Genomic DNA, 13742 nt, shown 5'->3' on the forward strand with positions numbered 1-13742 from the left:
TAAAACGGACACTGGCCAGCGTGGCGACTTCTGGCTAATTATTTTCGTACATTTAGAGTAGTTTTAAACTTATTGTGACGTACTAACGCTGAATATAAAAAAAATAGTGAAAAAACAGACTAAAAACACGGTAATATACTAGAAAATGTACTAAATAAGTATGTATTAAACTAGAAAATGAGTGAATACGTAGGGTATAACAATTCCTGCGTCATAAAAATACTAAAGTCCACTTGCACCATCCCACTAACCCGGGGTTAAGCGGTTATACTGTTAACCCAGTGACAAATTGTTCTAGTAACCATGGTAACTCCAAGTTTAACCGGATAACCCCTGGTTAAATAGTAGAATGGTGCAAGTGGGCCTAATATGTTAGTTACCTAAATAATCAAACTAAATTATTAGCCTCAATAAAAATCAATATCAAAGAACAATATATTGTTGTTGTTGTTGTTGTCCTAAGAGACCCCAGAGGTGCAAAGGGCCTTCACAAGCTCGCGCCACGCCTTCCAACAAACAATACACAACAATACAATACACAACAACAATACAGAACAATATATAATATATTATTATATTCATACAATGAACATGTCAGAACTTACTAGGAGCTCATTACTTTTAAAACCAGCCAAAACTATAGGTAGGTATAGTCCGCCACATAAACAAGCTAATTAGATATATGGTGTACCGAACTATTTGTTTACTTCGGATGTTACCTACTATATGACGCTGACTGTACAAACTTTATGAAAATGTCAAAAAGTGTCAAGAAATTTTATATCTGCAAGTCCCCATCACACATCCAAGTTCTTGAAAACTTAATAATTGATTTGAACCCGTTCATCAAAACTCCGTAAAAATTCCATCTAACCGCTCACCGACGAACTTTTAAAGTTATAAAAGCGATCCCGCTCGTCGGTATCACCACACATATTATGCGCCTTATTATACAGACTTCACTTTGACTTCGACTTTGATTTGAGATTGTCAGTCCCTCCAGAGTCCTCAGGTGGAGGTTCGATTATCCGTTTACAAAAGTCTCCAGCACGATTCTCACCAAAACTTGTTTAATTAAAGTTTTTGCACTCTTTTTCCCTTTAGGCGGTGAAATAATCTTTCATTGAGAACGACAATGAGATGGAGTCACGGCTATTTCAATAATAAAATTTAATATATTATTTCGTTTATACGAGTGTTAGGTTTATCTATAAATGCTAATATTAGATGAAATTAAATGCCAGCATCCTTGGCACTATACCCCAGGGTCCCTCTTTAGATTATAGATTTTTCGTTTTTTTTAAGATTTAAATTTAGTTTATAAATGTTGTTTTAATGAAATATTATTTTATTATGTAGGGTATTGTGTGATCTGTCTTTACTATAATAATTTTACTGTTAATTATACTAACTATCCAATTATGTTTTACTTAAACTTTTATTGCAAAATATAAAAAAGTGCGCTAATGACTATTTCTGTTACTTTACAAATATAAGCATAAGTTTTCCAATTATTTACGAAGAATACATTTTCACGTTTTGAAATTGGAACTACGAGTACTTGGTGCATATTTGGTATTTAAAAAATTATAAAAATATCTATAAATTACATTCGACTCCATTTCTATGTCCGCAAAGTTAGTGAAAGTTTTAGTACTCCAGTATTTGCTTTCGGGATTCGAGTCGGAGTTCCAATATGGTGGAAAGTATTTCTGCATTCGCGTGTTGGCTGTGTTAGAACACCCGGGAATAAGTTTTTCCGATCAGATTGTAAACTTTACTGCAGTGTTGGGTCGGCGTAGCGGACTGTGACGTTTCGAAGGGGTACTTTCTATTTGCTGTAGACTGTGGGAGTTAATTTTTGTTGAATTTATATTGTTAGAGCTACCCGACCCGCTTGGCTGACATGACTCAATAATTTTAATAGAATAGAATAGAAATATTTTTATTCATGAGCACAAACACAATAAAGAAAATATAAACAAGCAGGGAAACATAAAAAAGGAGAAAGTTCCACGAAATGGTCTCACCTCAGCATGTTGCTGGCGATTTCCAGCGCTGATCTTCCGATGAGACCATTTGCGTGTTACTAGCAACTATCCCTGCAACCCAGAGCATAATTTAGACTTAAAGTAATATTCTGGTATATTATAGTACTTATGTATGTTTGCAAGAAAAAAGCTAGCTCTTGCTTCAAAAACTGCACTTAGATGAATTTATAAAGATAAAGATATAATAAAGAAGACACTGAGAATGTAAAAATTATCCAAACCCGTTCTGGCCGTACAGTAAGGTTCCGTGATTACACTCGCCCGTAGGGACGGTCTCTGGAGGGGAGCCATGTGGCGAGCACTGGCTGATGCGCGCTGTCGCGCAGGCCTGTGCTGTCTTGTGTGTCAATGATCTGACACGTCAATGAATGGTTCCTAAGATTCTGCCTAACCGTTTTATTTAATATTTAAATGTTGTGTTGATAGCTCGATTACCGCGAGTGGAGTTATTGTTTTCTGATTACCAATTGTTCCTTTCCTACGAATATTATGAGAAGTAAAATAAAGCTGTTGACTTAGACGAAGAATTTTACTGTCGCCCGTCCGTCGATTATCAGCAGTTCCTCACTTCCGCACTTGGTCTGTTTCGTGACCGTGGTAGTATTACCTGTTGTTTTATCTATTAAGTTTTGTCACGAATAAAAACATTCTATTCTATTCTATTCTATTCTAATTGATAACATATTATATGGATGCAGATAGCCATATGTTGAAAGAGGGCAAGGAAAAATCAAATAAAACTCCTAGTCATTGTAAAGGCAAGCCAATTTATTTTATCTTGTCATCATAGCAATAGGTCGGTTAGTACGGGTATCGTCGGCCAGTGTCTAGGCGGTACATGCCAGATCTGAAACAAACGGTTTAGGCAATATTAAAGATGAGTAAAAATACCTAATTAATGGTCACGGTGCACTTCTTATATTCCATGAAACTATAGAAAGGTTCTCTACGTTTTGGCTTCGGCTCCGGAACACATCTCCCAAAATATACGGGATACCGTCACCCCGTGTACGAGAAAGATATCACTATCGCAACACCTTATAAAACAAAATCCTCCGCCGTGTCTCTCTGTTTGCGTTTTTTTGTATATTCGCGATAAACTCAAAAATTACTAAACGGATTTTCATGCGGTTTTCGTCTAACAATATAGTGATTCTTGAAAAAGGTTTAAGTATAATTTGTTGACCTGTGTGAAGCCAGGGCGGGTCGCTAGTACATAATAGTTAAAAAAGCGGTAGATTTAGACCAAGCAAAAGTTTGCAGGGATTTTGAAAGCCCACACAGTGCAAGTGTTATTTACTTATAGGTAGTCATAATTTCATAGAAAGTATGATGTTTAAAATAACACTTGCACTGCGTGGGCTATCAAAATCGGTACAGACTTTTCTTGGTCTAACTCTAGTATGAAACCTAATGCAAAATTCTTACCCCGTTTTCCTCAAGTCATCGTTGCCCATATTGAATCTGGCTCCACGGCACGTATTCCAAGTGATCTGAAGATTCGTCGTGCACTGCTGCCCGACCAGGTGGTTGTAAGTGACGGTGGCGGCGAAGAGCTCCCAAGCACGGTTGTGGTTGCAGATGTTGGTGTAGCAGCCAGGCTGGGAGATGCCGCCATTGGGGAAGAAGTCGGCATTGGCGATGGCCGAGCCGATGCCGAGACCGCCAACGGTGTAGCCGCCATCAGTGTGGATGGCTTCGACGTAGCCGCCATCGGTGGGCGCCAGGCGTTCGCGGTTCAGGTTCCACATAGGACCAGCGGGATCCAAACCTTTTATGTATAATTTAAAATATGCTTTAAAGAACCTCGTTATAAATATATACTAATCCATGTTTAATGCTGTCTCCATTTATGAAAACCGGATAACTTGAGCAGCTTTAGATTATTTTTGCATGAATGTACTTATTATACTTATGGTAGACGGGGTATTGGACATCCACCAACCAATTAGGAAGGCGGAAAATCGTGCAGAATAGTGCCTAGGTGCACAAAATAATGACCTCATAATGTGATCGCTACGCTAAGTCATGAGGAATCGAGGAAGAAGGAGAGTACTTATTATCAATAGACCTTGACTATTATCGTTATAGAATAACACTAACCTAGTTTAACCTAATATTTATTTAGCTTTTTGTACCTATTTAATTAAAGTACCTATTTCTTTCGCTACTGCAAAGTATGTCTACAATTACTGATAGTTTAATATAAACAGCATTTATCATTACCAACTTTGCTGATAAAATAAATCACGCCTTAATATATTATACTAGGCATTTTATAATCTACAAAATATATTATATTGTATCTGCGGCTTTAGATAATGCATTATCTTAATTATCTATAGGATGTAATCGTAATTTCAAATTGATATCGAAAGTGCGTTACCTAATGAGTAAAATTGCATTAATAACTTCATCGATCGGCGACGATCGGCCTCTCATGAGCCGTAGCAAAATGCCGGGATAACGCGAGGAAGAAGTATAAACTTACCAGTAACACGGATAACCTGACCGCCGAGCTCTCTACCAGCGTTGCCCACAAGATGAGCACCCAAACTGAAGCCAACAAGGTGCATGTTGTCGAAACGGGCACCAGTCACTTGGTTGAGGAAGCGAAGGAACTGGCCCACGCCGCGGCCCACCGCTGGGACTCCTAAGGCGGCAGTGGCGTAGTCGGAGAGGGCAAGTCTGCTCCAATCGACTACGATGACGTTAACGTCGGACTTGTTGAGGTATGCTGAAATGTAGGTACGATATTTATTATTCTTCAATCATTATAGCGTATTGGCACAGTCTATACAGTCATTCGACGAGAGGTGATGCATACCCGAGCTGTATACATCGCTGCCATCGCCATTGTAAGTAGCTCGGTACACGTCAAAGGCCGTCGGACCACTGTTACTTTTTACACTACGGTATTAATGAAAAAAATTAGAAAACTTTTAGAAGATTCTATTTGATCCAATGGTTGACTGGTAACGAATGCTTTAAGGCATGCATTGAGTCCACTATTTGTACAATTTTATATCGTGCAATAAAGTTTATAAAAAAACAGTTTTTGGGTCTCTCGGTTATCAGCAAAGACAGAATTTTTGGTTTCTTCAATAAAGTCCCCTAAATTTATTTCACAGTTATATTTTAGGACTGCCCGTAAAGCTTCTTGACTATAATGTCTATAATCTTTAACACTATCTTGCGATCTTCGGTACTTAATACCGCTGGTTCGGATTATTTCTTTTATTTAGGGTTACAATGTGCGCCTTGCCTATTGCCACCGCAATTGCACGTTAGGGCCCACAGTCATCACAAAAAATTACAATATTGGGCTTAACCCGTCATACCAAATGTGGTAAAGGTAGAGAGAGGGGCAATAAAGAGTACTCTCTCCAGGCGGATGTTATGTCTGGGGACTGAAGTCCACTGAGAGATAGTCAGAAGAGTATAATATATGTATTGTATAGTAAGGGTCGGTTGCACTAGCCCTCTGTCAAAAATTTTATTGTATGGGAAGTTTCATAATTCACTGCTAAGTGACGTTACTCAGTCCGTCAACTGTGGTTGATGCAACCGGCCCTAAGTGACATTTGAAACTCCATAAGCGCGATGTAGTTTTCTATCAAATTGCGTTCTAGCTCCCTAACGCCATCTGTTAGATTATTATGGCACGATGTCGACAGCGACAACTAGAGGAGATGCCACAGGTTTATAGTTGAGGAATCCTTACCTCTTCTGACAGTAGGATTGGGCTCAGTATTCCTATTGCTAAGCCAGCCGTGGACAACGATGATCGTGGGGTTGTTCGCGTTAAAGTTTGAGTTGAGGATGGAGTTCGCATTGTTGATCGTCAGAGTCTGTGAGATGATGGAGTTACGCCTGAAAACAAAGAAAATATTTTAAAATGTAGAAAGTCCTTCAAGGAAGATAAATGTCCGTAGATAATATTAGTCGTCCTTTAATTATCATGCAAGCAATATGTCACTGGATAGATTATTCTAAGTTGTACTACTTTTACTATGGCAGATACTCCCAAATCTGTGTGTGAAAAAAGTTATCACCACAAAAAGTAGTGTGAGTTTAAACGTAGCTGTATAGATTTTTTCGATACTAAGTTCCTGTAGCGCAGATCATTAAGGTTTTGTTATTGTGGATGATTTGGTGTCACGATATTTTAGATATTTATTCGTTTTCTTATGTTCTTTTTGTGTCATAATTTTTTTAAACAGAGATTTTTTATTCAATTCAATTCAATTCAATTCAATTCAATACTTTATTTCCAAGAATATGGTACATACAATGTTGGTTAGTAAAAGGTGTTAGGTCAGCATATTCTGCCGGCATGCATCGGCGTAGAAATATTTACATAGCTATGTACATGGGGAGTAAAATTAAATATTAAAATTAAAATTCAGTCAGTAGGTATAAGATAAGCAAAATTAATTAACAAATTATAATAAATGTCATTTAAAAAATTCATCTACAGAGTAAAAACATTTCCCAAGTAACCACTGAAACATTTTTTTTTCAAATTTACATATCGGTAGAGTTTTGAGGTCATCTGGCACTCTATTAAATATTTTTACAGCCATATTACACACATTTGATTGGGACACTTTCAGCTTCTGCGCAGGTTGATGTAGCTGCAGTGGCTTCCTGCTAGGCCTTTGCTTATTGACCACTTCATCGTGAAGTGGAAAAAGCTGAGGCTGTTTTTTGACAAATTTAGTAATTTCTAAAATGTACTGACAAGGCAATGGTAGAATTTTAAGTTCTTGAAATATTGGTTTACAGTGGGCGAGATATTCACTTCCGCTTACAGCTCTGATGCAAGCTTTTTGGGTCACAAATGCTCTTTGGATATCCGTACTATTACCCCAAATGATAAGCCCGTAACGCAAGACATGACAAGTCTCTCCATACAAAAAATGGAGTATATAAAAAAACCTTTCCAATGGTATGTCGCTTATTCTTATTGGTTCATAGGCCAGTGTTCATACAATTCTGCCCATCCTCCTGTAACAAACTTTTAACGTCATTGTAAAAAGGAAAGTTTGTAAAACATGCTTTAAGACTATTAGAAAGGGAAGAAGAATTTTTGCAAGTGCTGTATTATAAAGCAACTGAATTTGAAGTATATATGTAGTGATATGAAATAACAATTATTTCATTAACAATGTTACTATTTTTCCATGCAAAAGCCTCTTTTTTGCTATGGACATATGTAAGAAATAAGCAACTTCACTTTTATGCTACAAGTACGTTTTGATCTAAGATTGTTCGTCCAAAAGTCAAGTGGACTTAAGTTTTTTTTTTTAAATTGCACCTAAATATTACAACCCGGGTATGTCCTTAAACTACGTCCAAGACCACCGGTGGACGGGCAGAAGCGTCCCTCAAATTCGGTGTACTCGACTGCGATCGCCAACCCGCCTGCCAAGCGTGGCGATTATGGCATTCACCTTCCATAAGTGGGAGGCCTATGTTCAGCAGTGGACGTCTTATGGCTGAGATGATGATGATGATTATTGATTATTTACCTGGTATACAAGAAGTATTGGTTGTTAGCAGGGTTTTTTGTAACTTCGGCCAGTAATTCCAAGTCCGGTTTGGCCTCGAGGTCGATGTCATGCAACTCCCCATCTCCTCCCGCCATCTTGAAGAATCGCGGGTACTGGAAGTCAGCCGGCTGTTCCAGAACCGGTGTGCCGGCGACATACGCTAAACATGGATTATTCAGAATTTTAGATACCGTAAAATGGGGTGAGTAGCGATTAGAAGGGCAGTTGGCTTATGGATGGGGTGAGGAGGGATGACAGCGTGGTGAGTTCGTTTTTACAGGCCACTGCTACGTAAATTATATATTGTAATAACAAATCAAGCTATTATAATGTTCATAATCCCAAAGTGTCGATCCAACAATTTTCAAAACTCGTCTTATTAGGAAATCCCTTGTCTTGAACTTCGATTGCGTCCCTACTCACCCCATTTTACAGTACCTATCTTAATTAATAATCGTGAACTGACGAAAGAGAGTTTGATGACAATGTTTTATATTTTTGTTTTCATGTTGAAACCCTTTTCATTCACTACAGGAAGAAGATTTTAACAGTCTTCGCATGTGTTTGTATCATTTTTAATATAGCCGGGTTTTTCGGAGGCAAAAACGTACCAGTGCTGCTAGTGATTAATTATATATCGAATGAAGTGCTATATTTTTCGATAGCAAGCAATTCATAATTCATAATAACAGATGTTACTCATCTTTGAAATAAACAATATTAATTGTTTGCTATTATCACAGAATGGCAGGTACTTTTGAAGCATATGCGTCAAGTACCTACGAGGTAAGGCAACTTAATGCTCGCAAAATGCATTTTCTTTATATTGCGAATAATTGCGATACGTAAGGTAATTAAATTTAGTTAATTTTTCCTGGCCTCGTTTAATCCTGAACAATGTTGAACGTTTCAAAACTCAAACCATAGCAAAAACAAGTAGGTAAACGTGGGTGGTATTACAGCGCAATTATGTCCGTACTTACCCGCAGCGACGAGTAAAAACAACAATGAAGCCCTCATTATGAACAGTTTGAACACTGAGACCGATATACAACAAACCCTTTCGTGCAAAAGTATTTATACCCAAAGATTAACCTGAAATCTAAGCCTATCAGTGATATCTCGTTAAGAACATGGCGTGTTGTGTTTGTTTGTTATGTTATGTTAGAATCATGCCAACGTAATCGCACCTTTGTACTATGTGATGTGACACTGAGATATAGTTTTTTAAACTTACTTCCGGTATTCATTTATTCTGTCATTCAGGTGATATGTGCAATGTTGCATCCTGTGATAAAATAAAACTCATATTTTCATTTTAAAACTATTAACTTCATTTAAAAAAAAATATTTTCATTTTAAAACTATCAGGAGGCTCAGGTACATATTTTTGTCAAATAATATAAAGAATTGAAGAAGTTCTTCGCCGAAAGAAAAGTGTCGGCGATCGGCATAAAAGTGAGTTTTGGTACGAACGCCATTGCTGCATCGCTGAAGATACAAAATAATTAATTACTCGCTCGGTTAAACTTTTAACTGAAAAGGGGACAGCAATATTAAATCATACAAACAACAGCTTGATAGAGCTGGATGAATCCAATAATTAGAATAAATGGAATCTTCAGACCACCGTGTTACTGCGAGGTCAAAATTGTTTGAACATTGTCGTGTAAAACCCAAAGAAACTGGTAGTGATCGAACTACTTGGGACACAAAAAATGCAAAAGCTCATACCATGTTGGTTAGGCGTATGACGGAGAATGCTATGCCGCATATTAAATAGGTATATCATGTTCAATCTCGGCTTAAATATGTGGAAGAAACTGCTTACGGCCATTCAGTAACTCAGAATTCAGCTCAGATGGGTGAAGTAGAGGCGGTACCTTGATCGAGTGGCATTAAAAATTTGCGAACCAGAACTGTTAGGCCGATTTTTTATTCTTGGATTCCTTATAATTTTATTCTTGCATTCTTGGAAATGAAAAATACTCATTATGCACAGCAAATAATAATATCATTGTGCGTGCATTGCGTAATGCGTATTTTTATTTAAGATAATCTTATCTTACATTATTTATTAAGCCTTTTTAGGCACTTCTTGTTTACTTACTTACTAATAGGTATCTGATTTCCGAGCAACAAATAATAATTAAAAAAAAAACTTTGACTGACCATCTTGCAACACATGCCTCCCTGTGCGTTCATGGCAAAAATAATCAATTTATCATAATCATTTTCAATTTTATCATCCTTTAAATCTAAAAATAACATCCTTGCAACTGATATTTAAAAGTATTTTCCTGAAAGCATTACCGCGACCAATATTTAATCTAAAAGTAAGTATGTTCACGCCAAATCAACGAGAATCTATGGCTCGTTGTAATTAAAAGGTATAAGTAAAGTCAGTCAATTCATTCGTTCATTCATTCGTTGCAATGGACATTCATACTCCCCGTTGCATCGACCTCTTCTATCCGATTCCTCGTCGCGAGCGGACGCGTGCCCGGGGCGCGGGTCGGAGCTGACCGGTCAAGTCAGCTCCGCCATTTTGTCCTCAGTATAATTGTCTTACATTATGCCGCGGCGGCCCTTAGTTAACAAGTCAGTAGCTTACGTATTAAAATAAGATGTATCGCTAGAGTTAAGTTCAGTTAATATAATAGTTCAGTAAATTCAGTGCCTTTCAATAACGACGTCACGTGGTCCTAACCCTGAACGGGTTCTATCCTCATCACAGCCGCTAGGGCAGCGACTGTACGTCCCGCAGCTGGCAGGAGAGCTGGAGTCGTCAGCGGAGCGCAGCGATGGCACACTCGACGGCCGGTGGCTGGTCGTCGCAGCCACGTGTCTCCAGGTCAAGAGTATACGGAAGGCTAAGTACTAGATCATAGGAAAGATAGCTGGGGCAGCTCCTATAGTACATGTGTACTTGCGCGCCAGGGAAGCGCCAGGAACCCATGTTGGTGGCCCATGTTTAGAGTAAGAGAGACGAGAGAGAGAGAGAGTAGCTGACGCAGCTGCCCGCCCTTGTCGTCATCATTTATGGTGGCTCATCCGGGGATCTAGGATTGCCCGCCCTTGTGCCAATCATTTTAGGCGGAACCCATGAGGGGACCGGCTTTGTCCGCATCATTTTGGTTGCCCATGAGGGGACCGACCTTTTGTACGCATCATTTTGGTGGCCCATGAGGGGAATGAATCAGCACGATCAACGGAATGAATCAGCACGAAGAAGAAGAAAAAGAAGGATCAAGAAGTAAAAAGAAGGTAACATATCGTTGCGATATTTCAAGGTTAGACACAACGCCGAGGGTCATCGACGCTCGTCTACGAAGGAGAAGCACCGGAGCGGTCGCAGGAAGAGAATTCATATTCATATTCATCATATTTATTCATATTTATCAAGATTAATCAAAATTTCAAGAAATCAACGCAGGTCGTGCGCGGTAGGCGAAGAAAACGGCGGGTTACGTAACACGGCGCACGCGTCGCGTCGGCATTTCATCGGGTCAACATAATCATCGCGTCAAACTAGTCATCGTGTCATCATTATTTCATTTGCCGTTAAATTCAGTGCGTACGTACGGTGCTCGAGTGCGGATTTACGAGCAAAAGTGAAAAGTAGATCATAAAAAAGTGCGAAGTCAATAAGATGGGTGCCAGCCATCTTTAAAATCGGAAAGTGCGTTAGACGATGAGAGCGCTCGCAGCGCCACCTTCCGGTTAGTTCGAGTCATCGTATCCGTTCAGCCGCGGATCGTTCGGTCAACCGGTCACGGGACTCACTCATCAGCTAAAGACTTTAAGTGCTTATTTCATTCGGTCAACCATTCATTCATTCTTCATTTCATTCATTCATGTCATTGTAACTGTCAACTTCAAGTTGTAAACATCGATCTGTATTGATTGTTATTTATAATCTCATATTCATTTGAATGGATTTAAATTGTTTCAAGTTAAATTCAGAGTGAGTTGAAAGTGTGTAAACTAATCATATTCATTCATTAATAGGAAATAAATACTCGTAAGTATTTGTAACAATGTCTCAAGTTAGTTCAAGGACATATTAAAAATACGTCAAAGTCAAATTATAGGTTATCATTCGGTCGCGGAGATTGAGTTGTTGTATTTCAAGTAGATTGAGACATTGTTATTATTGTAAACAAAGGAATGCAGCTGTGTTCAAGGAATGCACGCGTCAACAAATAAACTCAGGTGAGTTAGACTTGTTTACGATTATCAGTGTTATGTTTCAATTGGAGTTTTATAGGATTGGTTTTCCTGTTATTTTATTCTTACGCCGTAGGTAGATTTACGGGTCGACGGGGTTATTCTCAGAATGGTGGTCAATTGTTGTTTACGTTTAGCTTGTTCAATTTATAGGTTAGTTAGTACCTAGGTATATTCACATCACGCGGTTAATCAACGATCATTGTTAGATATTTATATTGTTCTGTCTATTGTAGTTAGTAGTTGTCAGATTCGTCATTCATATGAAAGTAAGTGAGTAAATTGGTAGATTTACGTTTAGTTTTAAATCATAGTAAGTAGGAACTTATATTCAGATTTCAATTTAATTATTGACTGAGGGTCAAGGTTTGCAATATAACGGGAATCAATTCAAGAGCTGGAGAAGTATAACAGCTGTCATTGAGTTGTCAAAACTTATTAGTTTTAATAATGTTTCAGAGATTGCGTGTCAGAATAAGGATGTTGTTCAAGGAACAACGCAGCAGCCACTTGGAGCAATGCGGCAGTCACTTGGAGTGTTGCCTGTTGCCGACCAGGAGTTGCTGGCCGAGCAGTGGAGTGAAGCAGGATGTGCCACCTGCGGTGAATGGGGGAGCAGATATCTGTGCAGCTGGTCAGGCGCGGAGGCCGACGCCATCAGCGAGGGTCCTGGCAGTGGACCAGGAACCGAGTATCAGGTGAATCTGTTACCGTATTATGCTCATGCTGCTCGAGTGATAGCAGCGTTCAGTAGTGTGTCCGAGATTGTCGGACCACTGGTGTTCTCGAAGCGGAGGACCTGGTCAAGGAACGCAGGTGCTTGTTTCTGGTGCCTATGCAGTCATTGTGCACTGGATTGTATGGAGCGCGACTGGTGCGCTTATTGTCAGTTGTTGGCGCATAGCTCATTGCTGTACGACGGGAGCAGAGGTCACGTCACGCCACGCCACGTCAAGTACATCAATAAGTCAAACCAGGGAAAGCGGTCACTCAATTCAAATAGGTAATCATTATCAAGCTCTAGTTCCGGAGGAGGAAACTTAGAGGGCGAGATGAGCGAGGCCTTCTCACAAGTCGAATCAGTAGGTCAGCTGATCGGCTAGTTATATAACGCGACCTGGGGTAGGTACGCGCGCGCAAGGAGCGCTATCAAATGTTTCATTCGTTATATCTATGGGATAGATAGTCAATGGTCAATGTGTGAAGCACACTTGAATAGTCAATTATGTTCAATTTCATAATTATGTATTCATCATTAGCGTAGTAGGCTATCTGTATGAGTTAGCAAGGAAATACCTTGTAGCAATATCAAGCTTGAGGATTTGATTGGATTGTCATAAGACTCAGGATGTGGACATCCATATGGGAAAATATGTGTTCAATTATATTTCACTGTTTCAAGGATACTCACTGACATTCCAGGTGTTGAGAACGACAGCACCTGCTTCGGCCAAGTCTGATGGAAGTCATGCAGACTCGTCCATCATCATCATCAGCGCAGCAGGAGGACTTCAGTCAAGGACAGCAGTCTCCATGCGGCCTGACTCGAGGGAGTCTTGGAAGTTGGAAGGTGGAACCGTCCGTAGGACAGGCGGAGCACCCAGCGGACCACGAAAGAGAAAGGTCGTATACTTTCATTACTAAAGGCTTGCCTAGAGGCAAAGATACGGACAGCTGTCGCTGCTGGCAGACAGACCCAGCTTGGCGAACCCAAAGCACTCGCCATGCTCTAGATTCATTCAGAGGAAGCAGAGCTTGCCTAGAACCCAGTTTTGACGCAAAACAGGAAAGTTCATGTGAGAGATGAACTACTGAAATGTATGTATGTTGTGGTCAGATTATGTCAGTCATCATCGAATGTCAAGGATGTCAGAAATGGATATTTGCAACGTATGTTGCTGCCGCT

At 39.4% G+C, this 13742-nt stretch overlaps 1 protein-coding gene across 1 annotated transcript; it reads right to left on the reverse strand.

The window, feature by feature from the left end:
• Positions 1 to 2798: 2798 nt before the first annotated feature.
• Positions 2799 to 8679, reverse strand: LOC134669679 (pancreatic triacylglycerol lipase-like). Its single transcript, XM_063527350.1, has 6 exons — positions 8590 to 8679; positions 7586 to 7766; positions 5776 to 5924; positions 4543 to 4788; positions 3480 to 3822; positions 2799 to 2898 (listed from the first exon to the last, which is right to left on the reverse strand). The coding sequence occupies exons 1-6, from the start codon at positions 8624 to 8626 to the stop codon at positions 2853 to 2855; spliced, it is 1002 nt and encodes a 333-aa protein (XP_063383420.1). The 5' UTR covers positions 8627 to 8679; the 3' UTR covers positions 2799 to 2852.
• Between the last annotated feature and the right edge of the window lie 5063 nt (positions 8680 to 13742).

This window comes from Cydia fagiglandana, chromosome 12, assembly GCF_963556715.1.
Source record: "Cydia fagiglandana chromosome 12, ilCydFagi1.1, whole genome shotgun sequence".
NCBI lineage: Eukaryota > Metazoa > Arthropoda > Insecta > Lepidoptera > Tortricidae > Cydia > Cydia fagiglandana.

Excerpts from the sequence above, each read along its gene's own strand:
- LOC134669679 (XM_063527350.1), bottom strand. The coding sequence starts at position 8,626 with ATGAGGGCTTCATTGTTGTTTTTACTCGTCGCTGCGG. Across the intron at positions 4,789-5,775 it reads CAATCCTACTGTCAGAAGAG|CATACCTCAACAAGTCCGAC; the intron begins GTAAGGATTCCT and ends CCTACATTTCAG. Across the intron at positions 3,823-4,542 it reads TCAGGTTATCCGTGTTACTG|GTTTGGATCCCGCTGGTCCT; the intron begins GTAAGTTTATAC and ends TATACATAAAAG.